This window comes from Lathamus discolor, chromosome 5 (assembly GCF_037157495.1).
Source record: "Lathamus discolor isolate bLatDis1 chromosome 5, bLatDis1.hap1, whole genome shotgun sequence".
NCBI classification, from domain to species: Eukaryota; Metazoa; Chordata; class Aves; order Psittaciformes; family Psittacidae; genus Lathamus; species Lathamus discolor.
The window spans coordinates 54254931-54269443 of NC_088888.1; the positions used below are offsets into that span (position 1 = coordinate 54254931).

Genomic DNA, 14513 nt, shown 5'->3' on the forward strand with positions numbered 1-14513 from the left:
TGCATTTCCATTGCTCTCACTGCTGTTTAGAAATGGACTGAAAGACTTCTAAAGGATTTCATATTCCATTAAAGGTATGGTTACAGTTTATTTTAAATCAGTGGTTTGAACAGCTAAGATTAAAAAAGAAAGCAAATTACTCATGTGGAAAACAGTTATTTAAACATCTCTCTAATGTTATTTGTATGTAACGTGGTGCTCATGTATGTTATATACAGTCTTTATTCTTAGAGAAAGACTCTTCATTAGTACAGTAGTTTCTTCAGAGCAGGCACAGATATATCAGCAGAACAGGGATGACAGGTAGCATTGTGAGCACTCAAATCTTTCTTTCATTATTTCTCTTTCTTTCCCACCCTCCCCTTTTTCTCTTTTTCTTCCCTCCCTCCATTGCTTTTATTTTTTTTTCTTTCTTTCTTTCTTTCTTTCTTTTCTTTTTCTTTCTTTCTTTCTCTCTTTCTTTCTTTCTTTCTTTCTTTTTCTTTCTTTCTCTTCTTTCTTTCTTTCTTTCTTTCTTTCTTTCTTTCTTTCTTTCTTTCTTTCTTTCTTTCTTTCTTTCTTTCGCTTTCTCTCTCTTTCTTTCTTTCTCTTTCTTTCTTTCTCTCTCTTTCTTTCTTTCTCTTTCTTTCTTTCTCTTTCTTTCTTCTTTCTTTCTTTCTTCTTTCTTTCTTCTTTCTTTCTTTCTTTCTTTCTTTCTTTCTTTCTTTCTTTCTTTCTTTCTTTCTTTCTTTCTTTCTTTCTTTCTTTCTTTCTTTCTTTCTTTCTTTCTTTCTTTCTTTCTCTCTTTCTCTCTTTCTCTCTTTCTCTCTTTCTCTCTCTCCCTCTTTTTCCCTTTGTGTTCTCTTTCTCTCTTTCTGTCTTCATCTCTTTCTTTCTCTATCTTTCTTTCTCCTTTTCTCCCTTTCTCTCCTCATCTCTTTCTTTCTTTCTCTTTTTATCTTTCTTTCTCCTTTTCTCCCTTTCTCTCACTCTTTCACTTTCTCACTCTTCTTTTAATGTATAAAGTCCACAATATTGTGACACATGGCACACTTTCATAATTGAACAAATACATAAATATATTATTTCCTCAGTCATCTAAACCACAGCACTTTATTAGAAATATAATTTAATAGCTTTTTTTCCCTGTAAAATCAAGGGAATATTCGTGTATCTGAATGGTTGTACTCATCCAGTCTAATTAATCTCTGTTGAAAAGTAACATTTCAGCTCATGTCACTGCGGATTATTTTCAGAAGTTAGTAGAGGTTGGTTGCAAACTATTTTGCATTTTTAATATGTTCATAGGAAAGGCATGGGAAGGACATGGGGGAATAATAACACTAACATCAAATAGTTGATTAAAACATTTTTTGCTTGACAGAAGGAGGAGCTAAAGGAAATGTTGAGGGAAAATGCAGCTGATGTAGACAAAATTGATTATTTGCTTGAACCTGATTGCTGTAATGAGCTTCTGACCTTGTCTAGGACATGCAGAAAGTGCCAGTACTGCAAGAGCACAGTACTGTTCTGATCTACACAGCAAATTATAACGTGGGGATCTCTTTGGATTGCTTAACCCATGTGAAATACACATGGGGACATCTTGATGCACTATACAGGCAGAGGGTATACTATCAGGATGACAAATTGGATTTTATTACTAGTAGGGAAAAAAAGCAAACAAAAATCCTCCCCCCAAAGCCTCCCATCAAAAACAACAAAACACACCAACAAACAAACAAACAAACAAACAAAAAACCAACAAAAAAAAAAAAACCCTACCAAATAAAAAAAGGGTAAACAAGTCATAGAAATAAGAGCTAAAACACTCTGAGGAACTCATCCACTTTACAACAGCAGCAAAATTGTATAGTCATCCAGCTGCTAACATCAATAACATGAGTTTTCTTCTCAGAATTTATGTCAAGAGGAAATTGGAGAAGCAAAAGAAGCAACACAAGCTTTTTCTGGATCTTAGAGCTACAAGTGACTATCTGTAATTTTTGTAACTAGCCTCTTCCAAGACTTGATTTTACTCTAATGGTCTCCAATCTGTTTTTATAATCAGATTCCCATATGAAGCAACTTGGAATTTATTAAGATGAGTGTAAACATAGCAATAGTTGTTCCCAGCACTAAGAAACCACTAGGGGCCTTTTCAATGATATATGCATGTTTGAAAGGAATACATACATATATATGTATTTTTATATGTGTAAAAAAATATGCTATATAGTATTGACTTTCTAGTAGTATGTTGCTGATTGAAGCATGGTCATTGTTACTAATAGTGCACTAGCAAAATCACCATTTGTGAAAGTTGTTGACAGATTGTGTCTGCCTGTCTTGTTCATGACTTTACGGCATTTGTTAAGTTTTTTATTTCTTTCCGACACACATTTGAAGGATTCTAGTGGAGCAGAGAGTTGACTTTTGTTTGTTTCTTAGAGATATCTTGAAAGGTTATAGAGACGTAAATGTAGAGAAAAAAGGGGCAAATGTCTGTACCAAATATTGCCATCTAAAAAAAAAAAGCACAGAGAGAAAATACCGAAACGGTTTAAAAGTTCATTAGCAATAGATGTTTAGATTGCATAGGTCGCAAGTGCAATGGAATTTTTTTTGTAAGTTGTTTTTCATCAGCACTTTATGAAAGTCTGGCACAAAGCTGAAATGTTGGACTGGAGAGATGCAGTCTTTGTAGCCTAGCTGCTTTCCCTAAGAAGCCGTGAGCAAACCAGTGCTTGAATCCTTTTGTGATGGGAATGCTGCTCTTAGTTTCAAGGGGGGTTATGTTTTTATAAAGCTGTCCTGTATGTTCTCAGGCAGGTGGAAAAAGGGTCTGAAATCTGCTTGTAGATAGTTGAGGGACAGATTTCCATTTCAGACCTCCAGGGCAGGTGTGAGTCAGATTTTGAAAGAGTAAACTCCAGGACCATGTTATATGCTGATATGGTCATCACCATCGTGAAGCAGGATGACAAAGATGTTAGAAGAATAGTCAGCTTGTTCTGTAAGTCCTCCATCCAAAATTGCTTGGGGCAACCAGTTTTGCGAACCCAGAATTAGGATTGGGCCCATGATGGTTGTCAGTTGGGAGGTCCTTTAGCAGGACTTCTTATGACCCAAAGACCTAAGTGACCCACTGGGCTTTAGCTGAGCTCTTCTGCTTACTTGTTATGAAAGAAGCTGACTTCAAGTTTGGCATCAGCTGCCCAGTCAGCTGAAATAATGCAGACACTGGTAAGCAGATTACACAGTAGCCACAGCTGAATCAACGAGACTTATCCAATAAAATACAGGATGGGGAAGAAATTCACGTGAAGCTCAAGAATTAATTTTTACTAAATCAAAGAAAATATGAATGATAAAATGGGCCGTTCCTGTGGGCTGGCTATCACAGACCATCAGTCAGGGAAATGAACAAATTCCAGGAAGGTTTACTCCTGGTTAATTCTCTGATAATTCATTTGCCTGCCCATATACTTGAGAGCCAAAGTCAACAAACTCGAGTATCATTATGTGTATACCAGCCATTGTGCCATAGGAGCCATCGTGAATAAATGAGTGTTATTTTGGCCTTGCTGGCATAGTAAATGTGCTGGTGGAGTTCTTGCTGTAAAGCCTAAGAAAGAAAGAGGAGCACCAGGCCTATAAAATCTGTAACTGTTTTGCTTCAAAGCCAGATAAGCACATCTAAAATATTTCCCATAAAATATACATATTTAGTGGTTCAACTGGTAATTTTTCATCCACAGGTACTAAAGACTTCTGAAGAAGAAGGGCTAATTAGTTAAATATTCTGAGCAAGCTTTTGAACTAGACTTGAGAATATTTTCTTGTTTTTCCTGTACTGGTGCTAGAACTAGCATATTTAGGTTTAGATTTGTAAATCCAAAATATATGAACTTTTTATAGTGACCTATAGTCTTTCATGTAGTAGAATGATGCTTTATACTCTATGTGTTTATTACCTGTTATTAGCTTTCCTGTCCTGTTTTCCTTCATCTATTCTAAAGCGTTCATGTAGCCACAAGAATCTGCATGTATCAAGTTTACAGTCTTCAATTGCCAAAAGAATGTCACAGTCTTTGTTGAGCTACGTGCATGTGTGAAAGGGGTGCCTGAGCAAACATGATCCCTTTACACTTGCAGTTGTCTCTTGAGCAAACATAAAAATAGCTTTGACCCTCAAGGGCAGATGTTGCAGGATCCCAAGGTCCTGAAGTGCCATTCAGTATCACGCAGACTTGAATTTCGCCAAAAACAGGTTTAAAGTGAAAAGTAATGCAAAGTGGCTACCATACAGAGCTCGCTGTAGCTGATGTTGCTGAATTCTGTTGTACTGCATGTGGATCCCTTCTCCCCATTCCAGATGGGGCCTCTCTGCCCTTGTGTTTGTATTCTATAACACTTGGTTTGTCCGTATTCTAGTCGCACTCCAGATATATATCATGCAGTTGTATGATGCTGTCCCCTGCAAGCACATTTCAGTTGATAATTTGAGGGGGTTTGCTTGATTCTTTTTTTCCCTGAAAGTTAGAATCAAACACAAGTAAGGTTTATTCTGATAAACTTCCAGGAAACATTCAGGGAAGAAAGAGAAAAAGCAGAGCTATCTTCTTGCTGTTAAACGGACTGTAACCATGGACCTGAGTAAACAACTGGAGAATACTGAGAGGAACTGGAATAAAGAGAAGATGGAATTGCTGGAGAGATTTGACAATGAAAGGAAAGAATGGGAATGTCAGTGGAAGGTTATGCAGAAGAAAATAGAAGAGGTACTTTAAAACAAAACTCTGAACAGTAACATTTTTGCTTGGGGTGAAGTGATTGGGGGATGCTTCAATTTATTTTTTTTTATATCCTATTTGTTATTTGTCACTGGAGGTTTCTAAGAGCTGATGGTAAGACACAAAGCCAGGTGTTAAGCAGTATTTGCAATTGCTCATTTAATAATCATAAATATGAAGCAGGAGATTAAATGTTGCTTTGTGTGAAGTCTGCTATGATGTTGTTGGCTGTATCTACTGCTGCCAGTTCTCTGGGCACGAGCCACGCTGCTCGTATCGTACATGCTTTTTTTCAAGTACACACTGAACAACTGCATATATGGTGTTTAGGAAAATGCATATTTAGTAGCAAAAACTCTAGGTGTCATAATTCTCTGGCAAAAATGGTTTAGATATCACAGGTCTGCTGGAGTAAATGGTGATACTAAAAAGAAGATCATACATTAAATGCTGCATGATGCAGAATCATTCTGGCTAGAACCTGCTCCATTTATAGACACCTTTCAGTAGAGAAAACAGTTACAGTAAATACCATGAAAGTCCTGACACCATGTGTGTTGATGGGTGCTAACACTCACTCCTTGCCATTTGTAATGCATGTCCTTCCAGATATAGTTACTGTGATTATTTATTACTTTTTTATTCCCAAATTGTCCCTGTGGCAGAACCGTCTGGCATTCTGTAATGCATAAATTGAAGCTGTCTTGGCAGCATATAGAAGCAAGTTTTTTCACCACTAAGCTTTCCACATTTTTCATTGTAATATACACATGGATTAGTTTTGCTTGCTCTCTGCCAACACCATCCTGTGGCTGAGCAACACAGGAATGTATGGCAGAGATTGCTCACATGAAAGTATGAGAAGAAAAATTATCAGAGCCAAATGCATTGCACCCATACACTGCCCATTAAACTAGCCTGCAGCATAGCTCCGTAATATCAGCTGTCTTATATTTTACCTGCAGATCTTGCAGACTTTGGTATGATAGTCTTTGCCATATTTTGTTTTGTGTTAGGACATTTCTATGCAGTCTTACCTAATTTCACTGCTGAGGTGAGAGTCCTTCAAAAGTTAGTGATGCGATCTGCATGTGTAGTCGAATTTCAGTTGGTTAGGCATATGAGCTGCTGTGGAATGACAGTAATGTGTTGTGAAAAGGTATTTTGGCTATTAGCAGTACTGAAAATGGCAGCAAAGACCATGTTTTTTCAATGATTTTTATTAGTATATGGATTAAGAAAGCATGACAGAGACAGAAAAAGAGATGAAGAATGGATTTCGGCTAAGCAGAAGAGAATGAAGCAAATCACTGGGTGCTACAGGACCAGACAAAACTGCAGATGGTTCCCCAAGGTTATTGGTATCCTGAGATCACCTTCTAAATTGTGGCTATAGCTCTTGATTTTAGTTGCCTGATGTTTCTTCACCAAAAGCCACATGGCTGGAGAAAAGGGGAGACACCTTTTAAATGCCATCATCTGCAGAAGCATTTCCTCAGTAAAACTTATGCTACCTTTTCATCTTGTGTTTTTATTTGGTAGTTTTATCTAGCCCCCCAAAACCTAACTTAATTCCTGGATTACTCCAGGAAGACTTATGTGGTTTACAAGATGATATTGTTATGATGTGGTATCCTTCCTTCTTACTGCTATGCTGAATCCATATGAGGCCTTCATTCCTTGGAAATGACAAAATTCAGCCCTCAGGTTCCATGAGCAGCTGGGCTTGGGACTGAAATCTGAAAGCCCAGGATGAGGTCAAGTGTCAGCTCTCTGAACGTGAGAATACTTCTAATCCACAGCACTACTCATGAAATGGCCGCATGTTCTTCCTGTTGTTATTCTTCACTGTCCATCCAAAAGCTGTTGTGACGGCCTTGTGCACTGTGAGAGAGCAGGCAGATGGCTGTTCAGAGGTGCCTGCTCTGTGCTGTCTTCACAAAAGCAAGTTAAGAATGAATGTTTATAAAGAGCCGTGGGATTCTTGGCACTGGAAATGATACTGTAAGCAGAAGGGGTTTTTATGATGTTGCTATTTTTTCTAATTTGTAATTTATCACAGTTCCCGAGTTTGAAATTGCTGGGTGACAGGAATTAACACCTTTTCATTTACTAATGATGCCACTGCATCTCAGCGGCTAGCATGAAAGAAGATAAGAAGGTGATAGCACGTTGCTAGATAATACCATTCTGCAGTACTGATTTATATCTTGAGTCATAGGGGAGGATTACACTTGCCTGAGAACTAGCAGAGTCTGCGTTAGTGCAGATGACACTGTATGTAATGAGAATTCACATCCCCTCCTTTGACTAACATAATTTTCCAGCTGGTAACATAGCCAGAGCCCTCTCTCTCCCTCATATTCCCCATCGATCAGATCAGGGATGTGTCCATCACATAGTGCACTGTCCACCACATAGTGCACTGTTATAGCATCATTAAGTCAATTTTTACTAACACATGTACAAATCTTTCTACTTGGTATTCTTCTACTGAGTGAAGCATCATTCAAAACAGAATGTGAATATATTATTTTACCATGAAGTTCATCACAGTACCATGATTTAATAGAAGGTTCTATTGTTTTTTCAGCTTTACCAGGAAGTAAAACTTAGAAGGGAAAGCAATATGAACGTCCATGATAATAATACGATTCAGAGCAAGATGCTGCAGCTGTCCTTGCATTCCCCTACTTTGGAAGAGAGTGGCACAGTGGAGCTGAATTGTCAACACGAAGTTGCAAATGACAGGATGGAAAAAGGAAGTTTGCTCAGTAAAACAGGACACGAATGTAAAGAAACCAGAGCCAAGAGCAGAAACAGTACGCTGTTAATGGACAATCTGGCCTTTGAGAATTGTCACAAACCTGAAGACAGCCTCAGCATCAAAACTTCCAAGAAAAATGCCAAGAATTATATTGGTGATCTTAATGTAGTAAGTAAAGTATGGGCATGTCTTGTTTACAAGGGTGAGGAAAATACTGCAAGTTTTTGCCTGCCAGGGTAGCCTAAAGAACTGATCTCTCTGATTTAAGCTTTCCACCAAAGCAGTCTCTACTTCCTCCTTGGTTTGCTATTGATCAGTGTTTCTCACTGTTTAAATGTATTAACAGCATGCTCTTTACCTCCATTTATACCCTGGGGTCATTTTTGTATCTTTCTTTGTGCTGCTTTCCTCTGCTGTGAGTCTTAAGTGCAAGTGACCACAAGTTTCAAAATAATTCTGGAGATACCATTTTAAAGGCTTATATTAAAGGACTGTTTTTATATTTATGAAGGCTCTCAAAGAACTTGCCAGAGTCAGTGAAGAATTATGCAGCTATCAAGAGGAAATCCGAAAGAAGTCGAACCACAGAAGGTACAAACATATTTGGACCCTAAATTAGAGGAAGCAAATGAAAAACGAGACTGTGCTTCTGTTCCCTTTGAAGGAGTGGTTGCTGTTGAGTTTACTAGGAGTTGGGCAGTTCCTATACTCCTAGTGTTTCAGTGCTCAGTAAAAATATTCAAATGAAATAAACTGAAATATGATACATTTTACTAGCACATTTTAGTAGCAAAGTGGAGTGTGTCTGTAGAACCTACAAAATGAAATTATTATTTATACAATATTAAATTGTACTTGTTTCTGATGGCTATATAGAGGATTGGGAAAGTGAACACATACTTCTGTCTGCCCTGGTCCATTTCCATGCTGTTCTATACAACACTGTATGGGTTGGTTAGGCTGGGAGGTTTCTTACATTAAACTTGTATCTAGCCTTAAGTGTGGGTGATATGGCAGGAACTGACAATCCAAGAGTGTAAAGAAGGCAAGAAAAAGAACAACCATACATTTGTTCTAATGGAAAGATGGTAAGCCAGGCCCTGAAAAGTATGACAAATGAATGTTCTTTCATCTGTTAAAAATTCAAAGTTCATAATCTCCCTTTAGCAAGCTAAACACCAGTCTTCCTCTTGAGTTGTTCAGAAATTCTCAGAAGGTAAAACTGAACGCATGGTGTGACAGGGTGCACACCATGAAAGAGATTAAGAAAGGCTGTGTCTCAGCTATGCTGAGACCCCATGGAAGTCTGCATCATGACAGGCTCTTCTCAGATGTTCCCAAAGAGCAGAGGGGCTTCTTATACCCCCCCATGCAACTAGTTGTCTGTCTGTCACTAACTTAGTATTGTAGCTGGGTTAGTGTTTCTATCTTTAAAGCTAATAAATTCATATCTGATGCATAGTTTCTAAATCCTGGCTAGAAAAAGGTGATTTTTGGACAGATCTCAAAAGACACATTTGTACTGTCATGTATAATGTTAGGAAACCTATACAAAGGATGCACTGTGCTCCAGAGCTTTCTTTATTCAGTTCATAGTCAGGTAGACTCTCACTGGAGTCATTAGAACTCACAAGATTCCACTGTTCCTACTGTAGGATAGGTAAGAAAACAAGCAATCACCTATAAAGGTTCAGAAAAAAAAATTAAGAGAAAGGAATACAAGATTCCTTTTGTTGAGCTTTCTTTAAATTCTTCATGTATGTTTCAAATACGATGCTGGGTGTATCAGCTGCAGTAAAACTGCTCCCAGATCTTTTTAAGCAGCCAGTGTTAAACCAGTTGCTCATAGGGAGAATGAGTCCATGCTGAGGTCCCCTGGAGAATAACCTTATTGCTCATCCCTAAAACACCTCTCCTTTTATTTCCAGAATGAAGTCACTTCCTTTCCTGGGGGAATTTGAGGAAACCCAAAGCACAGTTATTCTGCCTGAGATGAACCATGTGTCCAGCAATGAATCACAAACTTCAGTTGCTTTCGAAACAGAGGAACATAATAATAGGAAGAATCTGATGAGCTCCAAGAAGACTTTGAAGGATTTGTCTTATGGTGGTCTTACTGGTGATAAAGAAACAGACTTCAGATCTTGGCAAAAGAAAGAAGCTCCACCAGTTCCTCCACGGAGTACTTCTCGGCACCTAACAAACTCACTTTCTGCAGTTGTACAGCTATCTGAAGCGTCAATAAGAGATACAGGCATCAAAAGCAATTGCAAGACTCAGGACTGTAGGAGTGGAGGAAAACTGGTGAATCCTTCACCTATAAATCAGAATGAAACTGCAGCAGCCTTTGCAAGTGAAGGGCAGGCTGTGAAAGGTCCCGTGATAGCAACTGCTGCAATACCTGTAACCAAAAATGAGTGCAATGTGCCAACAAGTTTCTGCCACAACACATGGGCATATGATGTGGGCAAACTTGGAAAAGACAATAGAAGTGAACCTTCCCCACTGTCAGCCCAAAAGAGTTGTTCAGATGGAAATATGGCCCAAAGCAACAAGATGCACCAGAAACAAAATCCCAGGTCTCACAGCAGCCCTTATTACAGTAATGGCTTTTATGCCCCTGGTACCCTGCACAATGATCTTTTGGAAGACTCTAAGTATACTTCAGGAAAGACCCAAAGAAATGAAACTTTAGCAGCAAAGATTGATGAGTTTAACCGGACTGTATTTCACACGGATAAATGTAACAATGCTTTGCAAGCAAACCAGGTGCCTCAAGCAGCATCAGAAGATCACAAACCCTGCAGCCCACTGCGTGACTCTGCTGTTAGCAGGACAGAAACTCTAAATACATCTTGTGTTCCAAATCCCAAATTCTCTGCAGCAAAGGAGCAAGAGACTGGCAACCCTAGCAAAGCTGTCAGAACGGCAGGGCAACAAAAGCAAATGAATGGACTTCCAAATACTGGTGGTTATAGGCACATGCTTCACGAGCATGACTGGAGACCAAGTAATTTATCCGGTCGCCCGCGTTCAGCTGACTCAAGGTCAAACTATGGAGTTGTTGAAAAGCTTTTGAAAAACTATGAAAAATTAACAGTGACTTCTCCATGTAGTGCAAAATGCTGCAAAGAGCAGTGGACACGGGCAAATTCTGAATTCACCGGTGGGGATTGTGATTCATTGAGTCAGTATTTAGAAATGCTCCAGACTGAGCAAGGAAAGCAAGAATTTCCAAGGAATTCAGCCAGGCATATTGGGCAGCAAGTCAAGCAAGGAAGAGAGAGGCAGAAGTTACGAGAGGTAAGGTTTACAAAAATTGCAAGAACAAAATAGTTCAGTTTCATACCAAACTTTAGATTCTAAAGTGAGGCAGGGTAACAAGATATTGTAAATAATTAGGTAAAAATAGACAGCTTAGGCCAGGATCTGGGTGAATCAGAAGTATTTCCTCTGAAGATAATAGAATTGTGGGAGGACAGAAGCTTGAAAGAATGATCAGTGAAGATGTGTGCCAGATTCTGATCTCTGCGCCCATTGTGTAAAGCAGGATTTTAACTGCAGTGCAGTTATTTAAGGATTGAACTAGTGAGAGCTGCAGTCAGGTTTTTAACTCTCTCCCTCCTTCCTTTAGCTGACAAGTTATTTCATAAGCCTTCCCAAAAGGCTTAAGCACACTTGGCCATATCAAAATCCTAGATGGCTTAGATAGCATTCTTCAGCATCCAGGGTGCTTCTTGGTTCAAGATTTCCTTGGAACTGCCTATGAAAAAGGGTACTGTAGTTCCATAAAGTTTCTAGTAATAAAACGACCTCTTACTTAATCTCAGTTCCAGAGTTCTCCTATATATTCATGCATAGGCTCACAGAAACAGGAGAGTATGGCATGACTAATTAATTTATATTTGGCTGAATTTTATTTGCAAAAGCTTAGAAATACTGCCTTTGCCAACATTCTTTCTTAAATGGAAATAGAAACAGATGATTTTGAACATACAATGTAAATTGCAGGTTCTGTAAAAGGCCACAAAGAAAGAAATTTTTCCTGAAATGCTCCTTGGCCAATAAACACAGAGATATGTCCCTTAGCATCTCAGAAAAGAGAAATCAAATGTGTTTTGAGCTGAGAAACCTATATGGGTTCAGACTGTCAGCTGATACGCTTTAAACTGTCACAAATTCACAGACTTCACTGGAGCTATGTGGATTTTAAACAGCTGAGAATCTTACCATGCAGATTTTCTTCTGTCTGTCTTTCTGACCGCCTTGCAGTGATGCAGCATCTTGCTTAGCAGATCTTTACTACAGCACAGAAAGAAATAAACCATGAAGCGTCTCTTTTTTATCCAGTGAACTTTTGACAGGAAAACAAATTTTCGTCAATGAAATGCAGGGAAGAAATAATGACTACATAATGACTGAATTTACATTGATATAAGCCCAGAATAACTGTACTGAACCAATTGGATTTTATTCTCCATAGGCTCACAATTTATGTTGTCATTTCTATTTGTACAAACTAAGTGTAGAATATTGCCTGATTAGGGGATACCATTTTGGGTCCAGCAGAATTCCTGTCACAAAGATACAAAGAACTACACACAGCATGAGGCATTTGGTTTATTTTCATTATTTCCAATTTGCATCACTGTAGCTGCGATCAAAAGCTGTTGGTTTCCCTGTGTATATAAGGCTCTGCATGTAGGCATGACACTGCATTAATACTTGAACATTATGAATTAGTTACCAGGTGTAAACGGCTTCATATTGCACTAATGGAAACAGAGTTCTTAGCAAGATGTGACTGCTGAAATGGCAGCTACAAAAAAATACCTGAAAAGTATGTAGAACATACTCTGGTAATGTATGATGGTATTCTGACTTCTACATTTAGAACAGTGTACAGTTTTTATTGATAAAAAAAAACTTCAAAAAAATGTAAAGAAATGAGAAGTGAATGTCAGTTTTGGCTTGCATTCACATTTTATACCTTTCCTTGTGTCTGACACTTGTCTCCATACATTTTAAACCGCAGACGATGTGAGAATCCCTATACATAGATATAGCTGTTCTTTTGCATTCTGCACATTACTGTGCTCCTTTTAATAGCTTCAGACCACCTGTTCTGAGGTCACCCCAAATATCTTCCTACATTCCCGCTGCATTCCACAAAAGCCATAACTTGTTAAAGCAAAGAATTGCCTTTGTGTTCTAGATCTCTGTGCCAGCTAAGTGTTCAAGCGGGAAGGGTTTTTCCCGGCCTGCTCGGCCAGCAAATCGACGCTTACCTTCCAGATGGGCATCCAGATCACCATCAGCACCACCTGCTGTGAGAAGAACGACATATAACTGCTCTATCTCTTTTCGGTCAGAGACCTCAGTAGTCTGAACACAGAGCTGGGTCGGATGCTGTCGTGAAAGCTCTACGCCTCATTGTAACTGGTAACTGTGTTTGGTATGTGTTACAGCGACCAGCTCTACACTGTTGTATCTTGTCCAAGAACGACTCCCACCACATGCCGGACAAAGCGTTTTGAATCTTCGATCACCATCACCATGGTCTTCAGTGTTTTTATTGAGACAAAATAACTATAGCCCTGGTTTTCTTTTTTTTTTTTTTTTTTTTGGTAATAGCTCACAAGGAATTTCTTTTAAATAGCATCTTCCTTAGTTTGCCAATCAGTTTTGAGTTGAAACAATGTATAGTGCTGTATATTCTGACTCTTCTGCAAACAGCAGAGCGTAAAGCTGTATGCATGATCATGTGTTTGTAGGTGCATGTGTTGGACTAGGAAGTATACAGGTCTGTATTTAGAAGAGACGAACTGTGCTAGTGTTGACATTGAAATTACAACCTATATGCCTACATATATATACTTTGTGTTTATTTTAAAAAGTTTGAAATATACAGTCCTGATGACATTTATATTTTGTATATCTTTTACATAGGATCACAGGTGTGGTATTCAATGTACAAAACCTAAATATGCATTTTTGTGATTGACTGCAGCGATAATGCCTTGCACAATACGTATCTGAAGCAGACTAGCTAGACTAATATGTCAGTCATGCTTCATGGCATCCTCGTTCGGTTTCCTAACCCTTATGATGCTAGGTCAAAATATCCAAACATATTTTTTCTGAATTAAAATAATATATAATTTGTAATACATTAGCCTTTTTCAGCACCAGAGACATTTCTGAAGTTCCAATCCCTTTAAAAACTTTAAATCCCTTTAAATGTGCCATTATATATATAGCATACTGTAAACACTTCAGTAGTTTCAACTAGTGTAACATACAATTAAGGAAGGGCAGAAAAGGGTTGTATATGCTCAATTCTGTGAAACTTATTTTTCCTTCTAGCATTATACTTTGAGGTTTGGCAAAGTCAGATAGCAGTGGACTTGTTTACCTCCATCAAAGCAGGAGAACAAGGCAAGTGTTCCCAGTGCTGCAGCCACACTCCTTTTATGCTCTTCTCCTAGACTAGAGTGCCTGAGCCACTTGCTAATTTACTGCTCCCAGGCTGACTCGTGGCAGTCAGTTACAAAGTTTACTTGCACTCTGGCAACAAGCTGCACCTAGTACGGAAATATTGCATCGAGGTATGATCACAATGATGCCCGAAATCCTAGACACATGGAGTTGGAAGTTATGTTTTTGCCATCACTTGACTTTGGATTATAGGCCGTCTGAATGATGAGCACAGAGCCTGGCTTGTTCCTTCCCTGGCTTGTGAAAGCAATATGGGTGCTACCCAGACTCTTGCTGAACTTTTCAGAAAGACGGTGTCCCTCATCCTCGATTTTTTTCTCTAGGCTGTTGCTGGATGCATTGTGCAGTAATGGTGATGTTAACTTTAAACAGCATGTCTAGGTTAAAAGGAGTAAAGAGGCACTTCATCATCAGCCTGATCTTGTCTTGCAACTTTTCTTCTTCTCCTGGGGAAGCATACTGTGTTGAAAGGA

General features: G+C 38.7%; 1 protein-coding gene across 1 annotated transcript; it reads left to right on the top strand.

Moving 5' to 3' along the window:
* KIAA0408 (KIAA0408 ortholog) lies at nucleotides 1-13455 on the top strand. The gene is made up of 6 exons (XM_065679116.1): nucleotides 1-74; nucleotides 4565-4763; nucleotides 7369-7710; nucleotides 8054-8133; nucleotides 9471-10845; nucleotides 12758-13455. The coding sequence occupies exons 2-6, from the start codon at nucleotides 4629-4631 to the stop codon at nucleotides 12929-12931; spliced, it is 2106 nt and encodes a 701-aa protein (XP_065535188.1). The 5' UTR covers nucleotides 1-74; nucleotides 4565-4628; the 3' UTR covers nucleotides 12932-13455.
* Nucleotides 13456-14513: the final 1058 nt, after the last annotated feature.